This window comes from Salmo salar, chromosome ssa06 (assembly GCF_905237065.1).
Source record: "Salmo salar chromosome ssa06, Ssal_v3.1, whole genome shotgun sequence".
NCBI classification, from domain to species: domain Eukaryota; kingdom Metazoa; phylum Chordata; class Actinopteri; order Salmoniformes; family Salmonidae; genus Salmo; species Salmo salar.
In genome coordinates, this window is record NC_059447.1 from 76,441,755 (window position 1) to 76,464,350 (window position 22,596).

At 41.5% G+C, this 22,596-nt stretch overlaps 1 protein-coding gene across 2 annotated transcripts in view; it reads right to left on the bottom strand.

The window, feature by feature from the left end:
• Positions 1-22,596, bottom strand: part of LOC106608081 (MAM domain-containing glycosylphosphatidylinositol anchor protein 2) — a 398,494-nt gene that overhangs the window by 2,531 nt on the left and 373,367 nt on the right. For both annotated transcript variants that reach the window (XM_014205777.2, XM_014205779.2), the window contains exons 16-17: positions 3,911-4,041; positions 3,690-3,789 (exon numbers count right to left, since the gene is read on the bottom strand). In XM_014205777.2, the coding sequence (XP_014061252.2) occupies positions 3,690-3,789; positions 3,911-4,041 (231 nt within the window). The remainder of the gene's footprint in view (positions 1-3,689; positions 3,790-3,910; positions 4,042-22,596) is intronic.

A 22,596-nucleotide genomic window follows, 5' to 3' on the forward strand; every position in this document is an offset into this window, starting at 1 on the left:
TCAGATGCTCAACATGCTCTGCTCACACCTACTGTGATGGTCCAGGCCTAAACTACATGAAAAAAACATTAGACACTATGGAACAGGAATCTTTGACTATCTCATCCTGGAATACACAAGGCCTGAGGTCATCTGCCTTTGGCCTAAAGAGCAGGAACCCAGACTTCCTCAAAGAAATTGGAAATATAGACATTGTCATTCTACAAGAAACATGGTATAAAGGAGAAGGAACCACTGGTTGCCCTCTAGGTAACAGAGAGCTGGTAGTCCCATCCACCAAACTACCAGGTGTGAAACAAGGAAGAGACTCAGGGGGTTTGCTACTTTGTTATAGAGCAGACCTAACCCACTATTAAATGAGTCAAAACAGGAACATTTTACATCTGGCTAGAAATTAATAAGGAAATGATCTCAACAGAGAAAAATGTCCTCATAAGTGCTACCTATATCCCCCCACTAGAATCCCCATACTTTAATGAAGACAGCTTCTCCATCCTGGAGGGGGAGAGCAACAATTTCCAGGCTCAGGGACATGTACTAGTCTGTGGCGACCTAAATGCCAGAACTGGACAAGAACCCGACACCCTCAGCACACAGGGGGACAAACACCTGCCTGGTGGTGACAGCATTCCCTCCCCCATACAACTATGACAACGTAACCAACAAAAGGTACACCTATAGCTCATCTCTTGGCAGTAGTACTGTAGACTACTGACCTAAACCCAGATTCCCTTAGAGCGTTCACAGTCAGTCCACTGACACCCCTATCAGATCACAGCAAAATCACACTCTTCTTGAATGGAGCTATGCTCAATCATGAGGCATCAAAGCCAAAGGAACTTAATAATATTAACAAATGGTATAGATGGAAGGAAAATAGTGTTGAAATCTACCAAAAAAACAATTAGGCAACAACAAATTCAATCCCTTCTAGACAACTTCCTGGACAAAAGGTTTCACTATAATAGTGACGGTGTAAACTTGGCAGTAGAAAACCTAAACAGTATATTTGACCTCTCAGCTTCCCTATCAAATGAAAAAAGTTCAAGCAGACAACCTAAAAAAATTAACAACAATGATAAATGTTTTGATAAAGAATGCAAAAACCTAAGAAAGAAATTGAGAAACGTATCCAACCAAAAATATAGAGACCCAGAAAACCTGAGTCTACGCCTTCACTATGGTGAATCACTAAAACAAGACAGAAATACACTATGGAAAAAGAAGGAACAGCATGTCAGAAATCAGCTCAATGTAATTGAAGAATCCATAGAATCTAACCAGTTCTTGGAAAATTGGAAACAAACAACATCACGAAGAGTTATCTATCCAAAATGGAGATGTATGGATAAACCACTTCTCCAATCTTTTTGGCTCTATAACAAAGAACAAACAGCAAAAACATATACAAGATCAAATACAAATCTTAGAATAAACTATTAAAGATGACCAGAACCCACTGGATTCTCCAATTACATTGAATGAACTACAGGACAAAACACAAACCCTCCAACCCAAAAAGGCCTGTGGGGTTGATGGTGTCCTCAATAAAATTATTAAATATACAGACCACAAATTCCAATTGGCCGTACTTAAACTCTTTAACATCATCCTCAGCTCTGGCAATTTCTCCAATATTTGGAACCAAGGACTGATCATCCCAATCTACAAAAGTGACCCCAATAACTACTGGGGGATATGCGTCAACAGCAACCTTGGGAAAATCCTCTGCATTATCATTAACAGTAGAATTGTACATTTCCTCAGCTAAAACAAAGTACTGAGCAAATGTCAAATTGGCTTTTACCAAATTACTGTATGACAGACCACATATTCACAAACAAACCAAAATAAAGGCAATGTCTTCTTATTCTTTGTTGATTTCAAAAAAGCTTTTGACTCAATTTGGCATGAGAGTCTGCTATACAAATTGATGGAAAGTGGTGTTGGGGGAAAACAAACAACATTATAAAATCCATGTACACAAACAACAAGTGTGCAGTTAAAATTGGCAAAAAACGTACACATTTCTTTCCACAGGGCTGGGGGGTGAGACAGGGATGCAGCTTAAGCCCCAACCTCTTCAACATACTGTATATATCAATGAATTGGTGAGGGCACGAGAACAGTTTGCAGCACCCGTTCTCACCATAGTAGAATCTGAAGTCAAATGTTTACTGTTTGCTGATGATCTGGTGCTTCTGTCACCAACCAAGTATGGCCTACAGCAGCACCTAGATATTCTGCACAGATTCTGCCAGACCTGGGCCCTGAGAGTTAATCTCAGTAAGACAAAAATAATGGTGTTCCAAAAAAGGTCCAGTTGCCAGGAGCACAAATACAAATTCCATCTAGACACCATTGCCCTAGAGCATACAAAAAAACTATACATACCTCGGCCTAAACATCAGTGCCACAAGTAACTTCCACAAAGCTGTGAACAATCTGAGAGACAAGGCAAGAAGGGTCTACTATGCCATCAAAAGGAACATGAAATTCAACATTAAATTAGGATCTGGCTAAAAATAATTGAATCAGTTATAGAACCCATTGCCCTTTATGGTTGTGAGGTCTGGGGTCCACTCACCAACCAAGAATTCACAAAATGGGACAAACACCAAATTGAGACTCCGCATATAGAATTCCGCAAAAATGTCCTCTGTGTACAATGTAAAACACCAAATAATGTATGCAGAGCAGAATTAGGCCAATACCCTGCTAATGATCAAAATCCAGAAAAGAGACGTTCAATTCTACAACCACCTAGGAGGAGATTCCCAAACCTTCCATAACAAAGCCATCACCGACAGAGAGGTGAACCTGGAGAAGAGAAAGCTGGTCCTGGGGCTCTGTTCACAAACACAAACAGACCTCACAGAGCCCCAGGACAGCAACACAATTAAACCCAACCAATTCATGATAAAACAAAAATATAATTACTTGACACATTGGAAAGAATTTACAAAGAAACTGAGCAAACTAGAATTCTATTTGGCCCAGAACAGAGAGTACATTGTGGCAGAATACCTGACCACTGTGACTGACCCAAAATTAAGGAAATCTTTGACTATGTACAGACTCAGTGAAATACCACAGTGTGCAATCACAGCAGAAGATTTGTGACCTGTTGCCACAAGAAAAGGGCAACCAGTGAAGAGCAACCACCATTGTAAATACAATCTATATTTATGATTATTTATTTTCCCTTTTGTACTTTAACTATTTGCACATCATTACAACATTACAACACTGTGCATAGACATAATAATATTTTGGAACTTTTGTGAGTGTAATGTTTATTGTTAGTTTTATATTGTTTATTTAACTTTTGTCTATTATCTATTTCACTTGCTTTAGCAATGTTAACATATGTTCCCATGCCAATAAAGCCCTTTAAAATTAATTGAGAGACAGAACAGATCTACAACCAGATTACTATGTCTTCTCCAAAATCTTAACTGACTTGAGAACTGACCTTAGATAAGCATCTGAAATCAAATCAAAGTGTATTGGTCGAATACACAGTTTTGCTAATGTTTTCGGAGGTGCAGCAAAAAGCAACCCTAGGCACACTTGTAAGATGATCTTACCCTCTCCCAAAGCCTTATCTTATCCATCAGGGTGTTAAACATACAACCATCTTTAGATGAGCAACTAGGGATAAACTCCTCTTATGTTTCTGTACTCACTAATGGCCGGTAGATCTCTACACTCTCCCTCCTCCAGGGTGACGTCATCAATTGCGATGTCCCCCTCAATGCCAGGACCTCGGATACCCTCCAGCACCACCTGAGGTGGGAGAAAAAGAGACAGTTGGAGAGACATATTGCTGTTATAGACATAGACTTTAAGTTGGGATTCTTCCCCTGGCTGACTCCAGAATCATCCAATCACACAAGGTTTTACTCACCTGGAAAGAAGCGGTTGGGTGGATGCTAACTTTGGCCTGTTTCCAGTGGTCACCTTGGTTACCGCTCAGTGACCAGGTGGGCCCCTCTGTCGCTGCCTGACCCTTCTGTCTCAGGAGCGCATTCAGGGTCCCTACAGATAAGAGAGAGACCACACGGTCACACACGGTCAAACTCAGCCAGAGACTGTGACACGCGGTCAGGCTCAGAGCCGCCTCAAGTGTTGCCAATAATCATCTCCATAATGTGATATTGCAGCAAGCTTTTCAGGGTCCCTGCAGAGGAAAGATACCACACGGTTAGATATGGCTAGACACGGTCAGAGAGGTTCAGAACGTCAAATGCTAAAGGGCTTTGAGCGATTCCATATCACAGTATGAATCAGGATATGTTTTTTTCAACAAATGCTTAGGCCATGAGTTCCCAAACTATTTTGGCCTGCAACCCCATTTTGATATCACTTTTCTTTTTTTTTTTTTTGGGGGGGGCATAAGGGTAGTGTTGCTAGGTCAGGGGGGAACCCTGACCTAACTTCCCGGGCTATACAGAGGGAGCCATGGAGGAAACCAGAGCTGGTCGAGGGGTCAAGAGCGGATGACGATGCTGGATTCCGGAGAAAGGGACTGGTGGAGAGTGCACGATGGAGCAGACGAACAGAGGGAGGAGCTAGGCAGCATGGAGGTATGCGCACTATGTCGCCCATAAGCACTCAGAGCCCGGTGCGGTCGATACAAGCTCCGCATTGTTGTCGTGCGACAGCTAGCCGGCAGCCAGGAAAGAGTGCGCCGGCGCAGCGTATCTGGCCTCGAGTGCGGCTCCTCAGCCCAGGATATCCCACGCCTGCTCCACGCACGATACCCTGCATTCCCCAGCACAGCCCAGTTCGTCCTGTGCCAGCGCTTCGCCCGTGCCGGGCTACAGGGACCATCCAGCCATGACGGAGTGTGCCAGCCCTGAGCTCCAGACCTCCGGTGCGCCTCCACGGCCCAGTGTGCCTCGTGCCTGCTCTGCACACCCAGTCTCCTGGGGGGGCCTCCAGCGACGCCTCTCAGCTCGGGGCCTCCAGCGACGCCTCTCAGCTCGGAGCCTCCAGCGACGCCTCTCAGCGCGGGGCCTCCAGCGACGCCTCTCAGCCCAGGGCCTCCAGCGACGCTTCTCAGCCCGGGGCCTCCAGCGACGCCTCTCAGCCCGGGGTCTCCAGCGACACCTCTCAGCCCGGGGGGCCTCCAGCGGCGCCTCTCAGCGCGGGGCCTCCAGCGACGCCTCTCAGCCCAGGGCCTCCAGCGACGCTTCTCAAACCCTTCAGGTTTGGGGTTGGTTTTGTGGTGTTTTTTGTTTTTGGGGGGGGGGCAACTGTCACGTCCTGACCAGTAAAGGGGTAATTTGTCATTGTAGTATGGTCAGGGCGTGGCAGGGGGTGTTTTCTTTGTGTGTTTTGGGGTTTTTTGGTTCTAGGGGATTTTGGTTCTAGTTTTCTATTTCTATGTTTCTTTTTCCACGTTTGGCCAAGTATGGTTTCCAATCAGAGGCAGGTGTTTTTCGTTGTCTCTGATTGGAAGCCATACTTAGGCAGCCTGTTCTTTCCTTTGGTTTTGTGGGTGGTTGCTTTCTGTATAGTCTATGTACCTTACAGAACTGTTGATTGTCGTTTGTTATTTTGTTTAAGTGTTCACTCTCTTTAAATAAATACAAGAAGATGAGCACTATACCAGCTGCATTTTGTCCACCTTTCATCGACGCCTGTGACAATAAGAGTAATGGTGTTAACTCCGGTGTCCTGGCTAAATTCCCAATCTGACCCTCATACCATCATGGCCACCTAATCATCCCCAGCTTCAATTGGCTCATTCTGTAAATGAGAATGTGTTCTCAGTCAACTTAGCTGGTAAAATAAGAACAAAATAAAACAATTGCTAGTTCCATGCTTCAACCAACTGAGCCATAATCTACACCACAATTTAACCTGTCTGGGCTAGGGGGCAGTATTTTCACAGCCGGATAAAAAACGTACCCGATTTAAACTGGTTACTACTCTTTCCCAGAAATGAGAATATGCATATCATTAGTAGATTTGGATAGAAAACACTCCGAAGTTTCTAAAACTGTTTGAATGGTGTCTGTGAGTATAACAGAACTCATATGGCAGGCAAAAACCTGAGAAAATTCCATGCAGGAAGTGGCCTGTTTGCGAATTTGTAGTTCTCCCTTTGCTTCTCAATCGAAACTACAGTGCCCGTGGGGTTATGTAGCACTTTCTAAGGCTTCCATTGGCTCTCTAAAGCGTTCAGAAAGCGGATTGACGCGTCTCCTGTCTCCGGGCAGATAACAGGAGCACAGTTTGTCAGTGCTCTAGGAAATGAGCGTTCACGAGACCTCGCCATTTTTTCTCTTCCTTTTTGAATGAATAAAGCATTGCCCAGTTGGAATATTATCGCTATTTTATGAGAAAAATACCATAAAAATTGATTTTAAACATCGTTTGACATGCTTCTAAGTACGGTAAAGGAACATTTTGAAATGTTTTGTCTCGAAATGCGCTCACGTGTTACTCTTTGGATAGTGACCTGAATGCACGAACAAAACGGGGGTATTTGCACATAACTATGGATTATTTGGAACAAAAACAACATTTGTTGTGGAAGTAGCAGTCCTGGGAGTGCATTCTGACGAAGAACAGCAAAGGTAATCCAATTTTTCTAATAGTAATTCTGAGTTTAGGTTGCCCCGAACTTGGCGGGTGTCAAATTAGTTAGTCGTGATGGCTGAGCTATGTACTCAGAATATTGCAAAATGTGCTTTCGCCGAAAAGCTATTTTAAAATCTGACATAGCGATTGCATAAAGGAGTTCTGTATCTATAATTCTTAAAATAATTGTTATGTATTTTGTCAACGTTTATCATGAGTAATTTAGTAAATTCACCGGAAGTTTTCGGTGGGAATACAATTTCTGAACATCACACGCCAATGTAAAAAGCTGTTTTTTGATATAAATATGAACTTGATTGAACAAAGCATGCATGTATTGTATAACATAATGTCCTAGAAGTGTCATCTGATGAAGATCATCAAAGGTTAGTGCTGCATTTAGCTGTGTTTTGGGTTTTTGTGACATATATGCTTGCTTGAAAAATGGCTGTGTGGTTACTCTCCTAACATAATCTAATGTTTTGTTTTCTCTGTAAAGCCTTTTTGAAATCGGACAATGTGGTTAGATTAACGAGAGTCTTATCTTTCAAATGGTGTAAAATAGTCGTATGTTTGAAATATTGAAATTATTGCATTTTTGAGGTATTTGTTTTTCGCGGCACGCGATTCCACTGGCTGTTGAATAGAGTGGGACGCTAACGTCCCACCTAGCCCATAGAAGTTAACCCACATCATGAGTTGCTATTAGGAGGCAATGCATTTAATTAAAAGGCCAAATGCAGATGTTTTTATCTCAATATCAAATCATTTCTGGGTAACAATTAAGTACATTCCTGTAATTACTGTAATAGCAAGAAGCAGCAAGCTGCACTGGATACGATACAGAAAAAGGGCAAGCAAGAAACAGAGACATCAAATTCAATTTTATTAGTCACATGTTCCGAATACAACAGGTGTAGACCTTACAGTGAAATGCTTACTTATGAGCCCCTAACCAACAATGCAGTTAAAAAATATAGATATGAATAAGAATAAGAAATAAAAGTAACAAGTAATTAAGGAGCAGCGGTAAAATAATAATAGTGTGACTATATACAGGGGGGTACCGGTACAGAGTCAATGTGCGGGGGCACCGGTTAGTCTAAATAATTGAGGTAATATGTACATGTAGGTAGAGTTATTAAAGTGACTACGCATAGATGATAACAACAGAGAGTAGCAGCGGTATAAAAGGGAGGCAATGCAAATAGTCTGGGTAGTCCTTTGACTAGATATTCAGGAGTCTTATGGCTTGGGGGTAGAAGCTGTTTAGAACCCTCTTTGACCTAGACTTGGTGCTCCGGTACAGTCTATGACTAGGGTGGCTGGAGTCTTTGACAATTTTTAGGGCCTTTCTCTGACACCACCTGGTATAGAGGTCCTGGATGGCAGGAAGCTTGGCCCCAGTGATGTACTGGGCCGTACGTACTGCCCTCTGTAGTGCCTTGCAGTCGGAGGCAGAGCAGTTGCCATACCAGGCAGTGATGCAACCAGTCAGGATGCTCTCGATGGTGCAGCTATAGAACCTTTTGAGGATCTGACGACCCATGCCAAATCTTTTCAGTCTCCTGAGGGGGAATAGGTTTTGTTGTGCCCTCTTCATGACTGTCTTGGTGTGCTTGGACCATGTTAGTTTGTTGGTGATGTGGACACCAAGGAACTTGAAGCTCTCAACCTGCTCCACTACAGCCCCGTCGATGAGAATTGGGGTGTGCTCGTTCCTCTTTTTTCTGTAGTCCACAATCATCTCCTTTGTCTTGATCACGGTTAGGGAGAGGTTGTTGTCCTTGAACCACACGGCCAGGACTCTGACCTCCTCCCTATAGGCTGTCTCGTCGTTGTCAAACTTAATGATGGTGTTGGAATCGTGCCTGGCCATGCAGTCATGAGTGAACAGGGAGTACAGGAGGAGACTGAGCACGCACCCCTTGAGGGGCCCCTGTGTTGAGGATCAGTGTGGCGGATGTGTGTTACCTACCCTTACCACCTGGTGGCGCCCCGTCAGGAAGTCAAGGATCCAGTTGCAGAGGGAGGTGTTTAGTCCCAGGGTCCTTGGGTTTTTGATGAGCTTTGAGGGCAGTATGGTGTTGAACACTGAGCTGTAGTCAATGAATAGCATTCTCACATAGGTGTTCCTTTTGTCCAGGTGGGAAAGGGCAGTTTGGAGTGCAATAGAGATTGCATCATCTGTGGATCTGTCGTGGCGGTATGAAACCCTAGTGGGTCTAGGGTTTCTGGGATAATGATAATCCCACTGACCCTTCCACCACTACCGTCACAGTGGGAAAGGGAAAGTCAGTTGTACAACTGAATGCATTCAACTGAAATGTGTCTTCCGCATTTAACCCAACCCCTCTGAATCAGAGGGGTGCGGGGGGGCTGCCATAATCAATATCCCCGATCATGACATGACGCACCAACCTCAGAAGCTTCTACATGATCTGCTACCACAGAGAAGGGGAGACAGCACTGGCAGAGTCCGCCGCAACCAGAACCAACTGTCCAGCATCAATGCAAGGACAAACAGGCAGACAAATTCTACCATAGCCACTACCATCAGACTTTTGAATAACCAAATGTGACTTTTTAAATGATAATTTATTGTACGCTAGGACCTTTTTTAACTGAATATAGTATCTATATTGTCTAAATGTAACTGTGCATTCTGCATCATTCATTCTTGTCAACTGTGAGCATTAATGAAATACTGTAAATCAAAACAAAAAAATGGAATCAACCAGTAATAGTTTTCTATTTAAATGGTAAGAAAATCTACAAAAATAGCTTTTTAGAAAAAAAACCTTCTCAAGCAACAACTTTGACTAATTGTCTGAGAGTGGTCTGAGTGAGGAACCTGATTTGATGGGCCTAATGGGAGGGATGTAAGCTGAAAACTAGCTGTTATTGGCAGAGAGGTTTGGAACTCTCTTTGTTATTCGTCTATTAACTTTTACCACCTGGTGATTACACCAGGCAAGGTCCACCCATGCAAAAACTTCTATCAGCATCTATCAGGAAATAACACTGATCACATTTTTCACACTTTTACAGTGTTAGTTTCATCAGCTGTTGTACAATATGATTAAAAACACAGGAAAACTGTATTTTGACTGCAATGGGCATTTAAATAGGTAACACATTATTTGGATAGTCCATCTGTAGATGTTCTATAGACTATCTACAGGCTATTAGTAACATTTCAACTAACTATCTACTAACCCTAGCCCTAACCCTAACCTTAATCCTTATCCTAAACTCAAACCTTACCGTAACCCTTATTCTAAACCTAGCCCTAACCCTTATACTAAACCTAGCCCTAATCCTTATTCTAAACCTAGCCCTAATCCTTATTCTAAACCTAGCCCTAACCCTAATCTTAGCAAGCAGTTGCTTATCAACAGATAGTTTGTTAATAGTATGACCATCTGTAGAGCATCTACAGATGGACTATCTGGACGATCCAAATAAAGTGTGGCCTTTAAATGCTGCATAAACTCCCAACGTCAATACTGAGCACTTAACGGAGCACATAACTTGATCTTAATGTCAGTTTAACAGTGGAGGTTCTAACTGCTGTCTTGAGGGGGATTTTATTGGAGAATTAAAAAAATTCACTTAAAATTCATCTCTGCCTTCTGCATTTTAAATTCCAAATCCATCTCAGCATTCTGAGCAGAAGCTTGGCGGTGAGTAGTGGCAAAGGTTAACTGGGGGTCGTATGAATTGATACATGTATTAATTTCAAAGTTCTGCCAAGTGACAATGAATTATTCTCAAAACGTAATAATATAGTTGAATTATAACTAAAGTCCAATAAGTGAAGAGAGTTCTTGTTTAACAAACCAACAACTTTAAGTGGATACTTTTCAATGACTCATATGCATTGAGAACGGTTTGGAAATGAGCAGCACCAGTTGAAAGTTGACGTGTTCCTAAATTACAAGTCAACTGAGCATTCCAGCTCCTCTGCAGACTATTCCCTCCTATATGGAGTAAAAAGCCTGCCATTCACAGGTCCAATGTGTAGGATCAGTTACACTACTATTCTGGACAAGCAACTTTGATGGTCCGTAATACTGTGAGATAATGACATCGAATGCAACAGAAACTTTCCCTCCCTCTTTCTACAACAATCAGAACAGCCACCCCTAAAAATACATGTTCACTTCCTACAATGAACAACTCCTGAACGTGTAACACATCAAACAAGGTTATAACCAGCAGAGAAAAGCCACCCCAGTGGGACAACACAATGTAGGCCCAACAAATAATATGGTCTTTTTGTTATTAGACACTGTATTACAGAATAATTATAGCAGTATAGTTGCCAGAGAAACTGCCAACTGGCCCTTTGTACAGGACCGACAAGACATACAGTTGAAGTCGGCAGTTTACATACACTTAGGTTGGAGTTATTAAAACTCGTTTTTCAACCACTCCACACATTTTTTGTTAACAAACTATAGTTTTGGCAAGTCGGTTAGGACATCTACATTGTGCATGACACAAGTCATTTTTCCAATAATTGTTAACAGACAGATTATTTCACAATAACTCACTGTATCACAATTCCAGTGGGTCAGAAATGTACATACATTAAGTTGACTGTGCCTTTAAACAGCTTGAAAAATTCCAGAAAATGCTATCAAGGCTTTAGAAGCTTCTGATAGGCTAATTGACATCATTTGAGTCAATTGGAGGTGTACCTGTGGATGTATTTCAAGGCCTACCTTCAAACTCAGTGCCTCTTTGCTTGACATCATGGGAAAATCTAAAGAAATCAGCCAAGACCTCAGAAAAAACATTGTAGACATCCACAGGTCTGGTTCATCCTTGGGAGAAATTTCCAAATGCCTGAAGGTACCACGTTCATCTGTACAAACAATAGTATAAGCAAGTATAAACACCATGGGAGCACGCAGCCGTCATACCGCTCAGGAAGGAGACGCGTTCTGTCTCATAGAGATGAACATACTTTGGTGCGAAAAGTGCAAATCAATCCCAGAACAACAGCAAAGGACCTTGTGAAGATGCTGGAGGAAACAGGTACAAAAGTATCTATATCCACAGTAAAATGAGTCCTATATCGACATAACCTGAAAGGCCACTCACCAAGGAAGAAGCCACTGCTCCAAAACCACTATAAAAAAGCCAGACTATGGTTTGCAACTGCACATGGGGACAAAGATTGTACTTTTTGGAGAAATGTCCTCTGGTCTGATGAAACAAAAATAGAACTGTTTGGCCATTATGACCATTGTTATGTTTGGAGGAAAAAGGGGGAGGCTTGCAAGCCGAAAAACACCATCCCAACCATGAAGCACAGGGGTGGCAGCATCATGTTGTGGGGGTGCTTTGCTGCAGGAGGGACTGGTGCACTTCACAAAATAGATGGCATCATGAGGCAGGAAAAGTATGTGGATATATTGTAGCAACATCTCAAGACATCAGTCAGGAAGTTAAAGCTTGGTCACAATGGGTCTTTCAAATTGACAATGACCCTTAGCATACTTCCAAAGTTGTGGCAAAATGGCTTAAGGACAACAAAGTCAAGGTATTGGAGTGGCCATCACAAAGTACTTACTCAAATCCTATAGAAAATGTGTGGGCAGAACTGAAAAAGCGTGTGCGAGCAAGGAGGCATACAAACCTGACTCAGTTACACCAGCTCTGTCAGGAGGAATAGGCCAAAATTCACCCAACTCATTGTGGGAAGCTTGTGGAAGGCTACCCAAAATGTTTGACCCAATTTAAACAATTTAAAGGAACTGCTACCAAATACTAATTGAGTGTATGTAAACTTCTGACCCACTTGGGAATGTGATGAAAGAAATACAAGCTGAAATAAATCATTCTCTCTGCTATTACTCTGACATTTCACATTCTTAAAATGAAGTGGTGATCCTAACTGACCTAAAAAAGGGAATTTTTACGAGGATTAAATGTCAGGAATTGTGAAAAACGGAGTTTAAATGTATTTGGCTAAGGTGTATGTAAACTTCTGACTTCTGACAACTGTACGTCTAACACTCACACCTTTTCCCCCTTACTAGCTCTGACCTTGCTGATAGCTACTTTATTGAGGAAAAATGCACTTACTATGACTGTGATATGTGGTTGTCCCATCTAGCTATCTTAAGAGGAATGCACTAACTGTAAGAGGCTAAGAGCATCTGCTAAATGACTAACATTTTAAATGTAATTCTCCACAGCAAGAATTTTCCTCAAGCTCAACAGGACTGTTACTCTGAAGCCTTGTCAAAGAGAGACAGAGAGAAATAGAGAGAAAGAGAAAGAGAGTAAAAGAAAGAGAGACAGAGAGAGAGAGACAGAGCATGGCATGGCCACGCTTCAGTCTGGTTTTAGACCCCATCATAGCACTGAGACTGCACTTGTGAAGGTGGTAAATGACCTTTTAATGACGTCAGACCGAGGCTCTGCATCTGTCCTCGTGCTCCTAGATCTTAGTGCCGCTTTTGATACCATCGATCACCACATTCTTTTGGAGAGATTGGAAACCCAAATTGGTCTACATGGACAAGTTCTGGCCTGGTTTAGATCTTATCTGTCGGAAAGATATCAGTTTGTCTCTGTGAATGGTTTGTCCTCTGACAAATCAATTGTACATTTCGGTGTTCCTCAAGGTTCCGTTTTAGGACCACTATTGTTTTCACTATATATTTTACCTCTTGGGGATGTCATTCGAAAACATAATGTTAAATTTCACTGCTATGCGGACGACACACAGCTGTACATTTCAATGAAACATGGTGAAGCCCCAAAATTGCCCTCGCTAGAAGCCTGTGTTTCAGACATAAAGAAGTGGATGGCTGCAAACTTTCTACTTTTAAACTCGGACAAAACAGAGATGCTTGTTCTAGGTCCCAAGAAACAAAGAGATCTTCTGTTGAATCTGACAATTAATCTGGATGGTTGTACAGTCGTCTCAAATAAAACTGTGAAGGACCTCGGCGTTACTCTGGACCCTGATCTCTCTTTTGAAGAACATATCAAGACTGTTTCAAGGACAGCTTTTTTCCATCTACGTAACATTGCAAAAATCAGAAATTTTCTGTCCAAAAATGACGCAGAAAAATTAATCCATGCTTTTGTTACTTCTAGGCTGGACTACTGCAATGCTCTACTTTCCGGCTACCCGGATAAAGCACTAAATAAACTTCAGTTAGTGCTAAATACGGCTGCTAGAATCCTGACTAGAACCAAAAAATTTGATCATATTACTCCAGTGCTAGCCTCCCTACACTGGCTTCCTGTTAAGGCAAGGGCTGATTTCAAGGTTTTACTGCTAACCTACAAAGCATTACATGGGCTTGCTCCTACCTATCTTTCCGATTTGGTCCTGCCGTACATACCTACACGTACGCTACGGTCACAAGACGCAGGCCTCCTAATTGTCCCTAGAATTTCTAAGCAAACGGCTGGAGGTAGGGCTTTCTCCTATAGAGCTCCATTTTTATGGAATGGTCTGTCTACCAATGTGAGAGACGCAGACTCAGTCTCAACCTTTAAGTCTTTACTGAAGACTTATCTCTTCAGTAGGTCCTATGATTAAGTATAGTCTGGCCCAGGAGTGTGAAGGTGAACGGAAAGGCTGGAGCAACGAACCGCCCTTGCTGTCTCTGCCTTGCCGGTTCCCCTCTTTCCACTGGGATTCTCTGCCTCTAACCCTTTTACAGGGGCTGAGTCACTGGCCTACTGGTGTTCTTCCATGCCGTCCATGGGAGGGGTGCGTCACTTGAGTGGGTTGAGTCACTGACGTGGTCTTCCTGTCTGGGTTGGCGCCCCCCCCTTGGGTTGTGCCGTGGCGGAGATCTTTGTGGGCTATACTCGGCCTTGTCTTAGGACGGTAAGTTGGTGGTTGGAGACATCCCTCTAGTGGTGTGGGGGCTGTGCTTTGGCAAAGTGGGGGGTGGGGTTATATCCTGCCTGTTTGGCCCTGTCCGGGGGTATCATCGGATGGGGCCACAGTGTCTTCTGATCCCTCCTGTCTCAGCCTCCAGTATTTATGCTGCAGTAGTTTATGTGTCGGGGGGCTAGGGTCAGTCTGTTACATCTGGAGTATTTCTCTTGTCTTATCCGGTGTCCTGTGTGTATTTAAATATGCTCTCTCTAATTCTCTCTTTCTCTCTTTCTGTCTTTCTCTCGGAGGACCTGAGCCCTAGGACCATGCCTCAGGACTACCTGGTATGATGACTCCTTGCTGTCCCCAGTCCACCTGGCCGTGCTGCTGCTCCAGTTTCAACTGTTCTGCCTGCGGCTATGGAACCCTGACCTGTTCACCGGACGTGCTTGTTGCACCCTCGACAACTACTATGATTATTATTATTTGACCATGCTGGTCATTTATGAACATTTTAACATTTTAACATCTTGACCATGTTCTGTTATAATATCCACCCTGCACAGCCAGAAGAGGACTGGCCACCCCTCATAGCCTGGTTCCTCTCTAGGTTTCTTCCTAGGTTTTTGGCCTTTCTAGGGAGTTTTTCCTAGGGAGTTTTTCCTAGCCACCGTGCTTCTTTCACATGCTTTGCTTGCTGTTTGGGGTTTTAGGCTGGGTTTCTGTACAGCACTTTGAGAATATCAGCTGATGTACGAAGGGCTATATAAAAATAAATTTGATTTGATTTGTTCTCTGTCTGTTAGTGTCATCATCATCATCAGCATACTGTATGGTAACTGTTTCACCATGACATCAAAATCTACAGTACGAGACCAGGTGAGCTAGAGCAGCTTCTGCAGAACAGGCTCAAAGGGCTTGGTCAGGTGTTGAAGTGTTAAACATTACAGAGGAGGGAGGGAGGGAGGGAGGGAGGGAGGGAGGGAGGAAATAAAGGGGGAGGGAGGGAAGAAGGAGGGAGGGTGTGTTGAAGTGATTTACATTGGAGGAGAGCGAGAACGATCTTTCTGAGGATGGACGGGGAGGAGGGAGGGAGAGAAGGTGGAGGGAGAGGAGAGTGTGCCGAAATATTTTACATGACAGAGCGGAGGGAACTGGCTGAGCTAGCCATAGTCTGGCTAACAATTTCTTTGAACTTATTCGACTCTACTGTACGGCAGAAAGTGTAGTGATGTCTACTGTACTGTACTGCAGATATTGTAGAGATGTCTACTGTAATGAAGATAGTGGAGAGATGTATTCTGCACTGTACTATAGATAATGTAGTGATCTCTTCTGTGCTGTAGATAGTGTAGAGATGTCTACTGTACTGTAGATAGTGTAGAGATGTCTACTGTACTGTAGATAGTGTAGACATGTCTACTGTACTGTATGGTACTGTACTGTACTGTAGATAGTGTAGAGATGTCGACTGTACTGCAGACAGTGTAGAGATGTCTACTGTACTGTAGACAGTGTAGAGATGTGTACAGTAGACAGTGTAGAGATGTGTACTGTAGACAGAGTAGAAATGTCTACTGTACTGTAGATAGTGTAGAATGTCTACTGTACTGTAGATAGTGTAGAATGTCTACTGTACTGTAGATAGTGTAGAATGTCTACTGTACTGTAGATAGTGTAGAGATGTCGACTGTACTGTAGACAGTGTAGAGATGTCTACTGTACTGTAGACAGTGTAGAGATGTCTACTGTACTGTAGATAGTGTAGACATGTCTACTGTACTGTATGGTACTGTACTGTACTGTAGATAGTGTAGAGATGTCGACTGTACTGCAGACAGTGTAGAGATGTCTACTGTACTGTAGACAGTGTAGAGATGTGTACAGTAGACAGTGTAGAGATGTGTACTGTAGACAGAGAAGAAATGTCTACTGTACTGTAGATAGTGTAGAATGTCTACTGTACTGTAGATAGTGTAGAATGTCTACTGTACTGTAGATAGTGTAGAATGTCTACTGTACTGTAGATAGTGTAGAGATGTCGACTGTACTGTAGACAGTGTAGAGATGTCTACTGTACTGTAGACAGTGTAGAGATGTCTACTGTACTGTAGATAGTGTAGAGATGTCTACTGTACTGTAGATAGTGTAGAGATGTCTACTGTACTGTAGATAGTGTAGAGATGTCGACTGTACTGTAGATAGTGATGTCTACGTACTATACTGTAGATAGTGTAGAGATGTCTACTGTACTGTACTGTAGATAGTGTAGTGATGTCTACTGTACTGTAGATAGTGTAGAGATGTCTACTGTACTGTAGATAGTGTAGAGATGTCTTCTGTGCTGTAGATAGTGTAGAGATGTCTTCTGTGCTGTAGAGAGTGTAGAGATGTCTACTGTACTGTACTGTAGATAGTGTAGAGATGTCTACTGTACTGTACTGTAGATAGTGTAGAGATGTCTACTGTACTGTAGATAGTGTAGAGATGTCTACTGTACTGTAGATAGTGTAGTGATGTCTGCTGTACTGTAGATAGTGTAGAGATGTCTACTGTACTGTAGATAGTGTAGAGATGTCTTCTGTGCTGTAGATAGTGTAGAGATGTCTACTGTACTGTAGATAGTGTAGAGATGTCTTCTGTGCTGTAGATAATGTAGAGATGTCTACTGTACTGTACTGTAGATAGTGTAGAGATGTCTACTGTACTGTAGATAGTGTAGAGATGTCTACTGTACTGTACTGTAGATAGTGTAGTGATGTCTACTGTACTGTAGATAGTGTAGAGATGTCTTCTGTGCTGTAGATAGTGTAGAGATGTCTTCTGTGCTGTAGATAGTGTAGAGATGTCTACTGTACTGTACTGTAGATAGTGTAGAGATGTCTACTGTACTGTAGATAGTGTAGAGATGTCTACTGTACTGTAGTGTAGATAGTGTAGAGATGTCTACTGTACTGTAGGTAGTTTAGAGATGTCTACTGTACTGTAGATAGTGTAGAGATGTCTACTGTACTGTAGACAGTGTAGAGATGTCCACTGTACTGTAGATAGTGAAGAGATGTCTACTGTACTGTACTGTAGACAGTGTAGAGATGTCTACTGTACTGTAGACAGCGTTGAGATGTCTACTGTACTGTAGATAGTGTAGAGATGTCTACTGTATTGTAAATTGTTATGTCTACTGTACTGTACTGTAGATAGTGTAGAGATGTCTAATGTACTGTACTGTAGATAGTGATGTCTACTGTACTGTAGATAGTGATGTCTACTGTACTGTAGATAGTGTAGAGATGTCTAATGTACTGTACTGTAGATAGTGATGTCTAATGTATTGTAGATAGTGATGTCTACTGTACTGTAGATAGTGATGTCTACTGTACTGTAGATAGTGTAGAGATGTCTAATGTAGTGTACTGTAGATAGTGATGACTAATGTACTGTAGATAGTGATGTCTACTGTACTGTAGATAGTGATGTCTACTGTAAAGTACTGAAGATAGTGTGGAGAAGTCTAATGTACTGTACTGTAGATAGTGATGTCTACTGTACTGTAGATAGTGATGTCTACTGTACTGTAGATAGTGATGTCTACTGTACTGCATATAGTGATGTCTAGTGTAGATAGTGTAGAGATGTCTACTGTACTGTAGACAGTGTAGATATGTCTACTGTACTGTAGATAGTGTAGAGATGTAAATAGTACTGTAGATAGTGATGTCTACTGTACTGTAGATAGTGATGTCTAGTGTAGAGATGTCTACTGTACTATACTGTAGATAGTGTAGAGATGTCTACTGTACTGTACTGTAGATAGTGTAGAGATGTCTAATGTACTGTACTGTAGATAGTGATGTCTACTGTACTGTAGATAGTGATGTCTACTGTACTGTACTGTAGATAGTGTAGAGATGTCTAATGTACTGCACTGTAGATAGTGATGTCTACTGTACTGTAGATAGTGATGTCTACTGTACTGTAATGTAGATAGTGTAGAGATGTCTAATGTACTGTACTGTAGATAGTGATGTCTACTGTACTGTAGATAGTGATGTCTACTGTACTGTACTGTAGATAGTGATGTCTACTGTACTGTAGATGTCTTATGCACTGTACTGTAGATAGTGATGTCTAGGGTAGATAGTGTAGAGATGTCTACTGTACTGTAGATAGTGATGTCTACTGTACTGTACTGTAGATAGTGTAGAGATGTCTACTGTACTGTAGATAGTGTAGAGATGTCTACTGTACTGTACTGTAGATAGTGTAGAGATGTCTACTGTACTGTAGATAGTGTAGAGATGTCTACTGTACTGTGCTGTAGATAGTGTAGAGATGTCTACTGTACTGTAGATAGTGTAGAGATGTCTACTGTACTGTAGATAGTGTAGATATGTCTACTGTATTGTAAATAGTGATGTCTAGTGTAGATAGTGTAGAGATGTCTACTGTACTGTAGATAGTTATGTCTACTGTACTGTACTGTAGATAGTGTAGAGATGTCTAATGTACTGTACTGTAGATAGTGATGTCTACTGTACTGTAGATATTGATGTCTGCTGTACTGTAGATAGTGTAGAGATGCCTAATGTACTGTACTGTAGATAGTTATGTCTACTGTACTGTAGATAGTGATGTCTACTGTACTGTAGATAGTGATGTCTACTGTACTGTAGATAGCGATGTCTACTGTACTGTAGATAGTGATGTCTACTGTACTGTACTGTAGATAGTGTAGAGATGTGTACTGTACTGTAGATAGTGTAGAGATGTCGACTGTACTGCAGACAGTGTAGAGATGTCTACTGTACTGTAGACAGTGTAGAGATGTGTACAGTAGACAGTGTAGAGATGTGTACTGTAGACAGAGTAGAAATGTCTACTGTACTGTAGATAGTGTAGAATGTCTACTGTACTGTAGATAGTGTAGAATGTCTACTGTACTGTAGATAGTGTAGAATGTCTACTGTACTGTAGATAGTGTAGAGATGTCGACTGTACTGTAGACTGTGTAGAGATGTCTACTGTACTGTAGACAGTGTAGAGATGTCTACTGTACTGTAGATAGTGTAGAGATGTCTACTGTACTGTAGATAGTGTAGAGATGTCTACTGTACTGTAGATAGTGTAGAGATGTCGACTGTACTGTAGATAGTGATGTCTACGTACTATACTGTAGATAGTGTAGAGATGTCTACTGTACTGTACTGTAGATAGTGTAGTGATGTCTACTGTACTGTAGATAGTGTAGAGATGTCTTCTGTGCTGTAGATAGTGTAGAGATGTCTTCTGTGCTGTAGATAGTGTAGAGATGTCTTCTGTGCTGTAGAGAGTGTAGAGATGTCTACTGTACTGTACTGTAGATAGTGTAGAGATGTCTACTGTACTGTACTGTAGATAGTGTAGAGATGTCTACTGTACTGTAGATAGTGTAGAGATGTCTACTGTACTGTAGATAGTGTAGTGATGTCTACTGTACTGTAGATAGTGTAGAGATGTCTACTGTACTGTAGATAGTGTAGAGATGTCTTCTGTGCTGTAGATAGTGTAGAGATGTCTACTGTACTGTAGATAGTGTAGAGATGTCTTCTGTGCTGTAGATAATGTAGAGATGTCTACTGTACTGTACTGTAGATAGTGTAGAGATGTCTACTGTACTGTAGATAGTGTAGAGATGTCTACTGTACTGTACTGTAGATAGTGTAGTGATGTCTACTGTACTGTAGATAGTGTAGAGATGTCTTCTGTGCTGTAGATAGTGTAGAGATGTCTACTGTACTGTACTGTAGATAGTGTAGAGATGTCTAATGTACTGTAGATAGTGTAGAGATGTCTACTGTACTGTACTGTAGATAGTGTAGAGATGTCTAATGTACTGTAGATAGTGTAGAGATGTCTACTGTACTGTAGATAGTGTAGAGATGTCTACTGTACTGTAGACAGTGTAGAGATGTCCACTGTACTGTAGATAGTGAAGAGATGTCTACTGTACTGTACTGTAGACAGTGTAGAGATGTCTACTGTACTGTAGACAGCGTTGAGATGTCTACTGTACTGTAGATAGTGTAGAGATGTCTACTGTATTGTAAATTGTTATGTCTACTGTACTGTACTGTAGATGGTGTAGAGATGTCTAATGTACTGTACTGTAGATAGTGATGTCTACTGTACTGTAGATAGTGATGTCTACTGTACTGTAGATAGTGTAGAGATGTCTAATGTACTGTACTGTAGATAGTGATGTCTAATGTATTGTAGATAGTGATGTCTAATGTATTGTAGATAGTGATGTCTACTGTACTGTAGATAGTGATGTCTACTGTACTGTACTGTAGATAGTGTAGAGATGTCTAATGTACTGTACTGTAGATAGTGATGTCTACTGTACTGTAGATAGTGTAGAGATGTCTAATGTAGTGTACTGTAGATAGTGATGACTAATGTACTGTAGATAGTGATGTCTACTGTACTGCATATAGTGATGTCTAGTGTAGATAGTGTAGAGATGTCTACTGTACTGTAGACAGTGTAGATATGTCTACTGTACTGTAGATAGTGTAGAGATGTAAATAGTACTGTAGATAGTGATGTCTAATGTACTGTAGATAGTGATGTCTAGTATAGAGATGTCTACTGTACTATACTGTAGATAGTGTAGAGATGTCTACTGTACTGTACTGTAGATAGTGTAGAGATGTCTAATGTACTGTACTGTAGATAGTGATGTCTACTGTACTGTAGATAGTGATGTCTACTGTACTGTACTGTAGATAGTGTAGAGATGTCTAATGTACTGTACTATAGATAGTGATGTCTACTGTACTGTAGATAGTGATGTCTACTGTACTGTAATGTAGATAGTGTAGAGATGTCTAATGTACTGTACTGTAGATAGTGATGTCTACTGTACTGTAGATAGTGATGTCTACTGTACTGTAGATAGTGATGTCTACTGTACTGTAGATGTCTTATGCACTGTACTGTAGATAGTGATGTCTAGGGTAGATAGTGTAGAGATGTCTACTGTACTGTAGATAGTGATGTCTACTGTACTGTACTGTAGATAGTGTAGAGATGTCTACTGTACTGTAGATAGTGTAGAGATGTCTACTGTACTGTAGATAATGTAGAGATGTCTACTGTACTGTACTGTAGATAGTGTAGAGATGTCTACTGTACTGTAGATAGTGTAGAGATGTCTACTGTACTGTGCTGTAGATAGTGTAGAGATGTCTACTGTACTGTAGATAGTGTAGAGATGTCTACTGTACTGTAGATAGTGTAGATATGTCTACTGTATTGTAAATAGTGATGTCTAGTGTAGATAGTGTAGAGATGTCTACTGTACTGTAGATAGTTATGTCTACTGTACTGTACTGTAGATAGTGTAGAGATGTCTAATGTACTGTACTGTAGATAGTGATGTCTACTGTACTGTAGATAGTGATGTCTGCTGTACTGTAGATAGTGTAGAGATGTCTTCTGTGCTGTAGATAATGTAGAGATGTCTACTGTACTGTACTGTAGATAGTGTAGAGATGTCTACTGTACTGTAGATAGTGTAGAGATGTCTACTGTACTGTACTGTAGATAGTGTAGTGATGTCTACTGTACTGTAGATAGTGTAGAGATGTCTTCTGTGCTGTAGATAGTGTAGAGATGTCTACTGTACTGTACTGTAGATAGTGTAGAGATGTCTAATGTACTGTAGATAGTGTAGAGATGTCTACTGTACTGTACTGTAGATAGTGTAGAGATGTCTAATGTACTGTAGATAGTGTAGAGATGTCTACTGTACTGTAGATAGTGTAGAGATGTCTACTGTACTGTAGACAGTGTAGAGATGTCCACTGTACTGTAGATAGTGAAGAGATGTCTACTGTACTGTATTGTAGACAGTGTAGAGATGTCTACTGTACTGTAGACAGCGTTGAGATGTCTACTGTACTGTAGATAGTGTAGAGATGTCTACTGTATTGTAAATTGTTATGTCTACTGTACTGTACTGTAGATGGTGTAGAGATGTCTAATGTACTGTACTGTAGATAGTGATGTCTACTGTACTGTAGATAGTGATGTCTACTGTACTGTAGATAGTGTAGAGATGTCTAATGTACTGTACTGTAGATAGTGATGTCTAATGT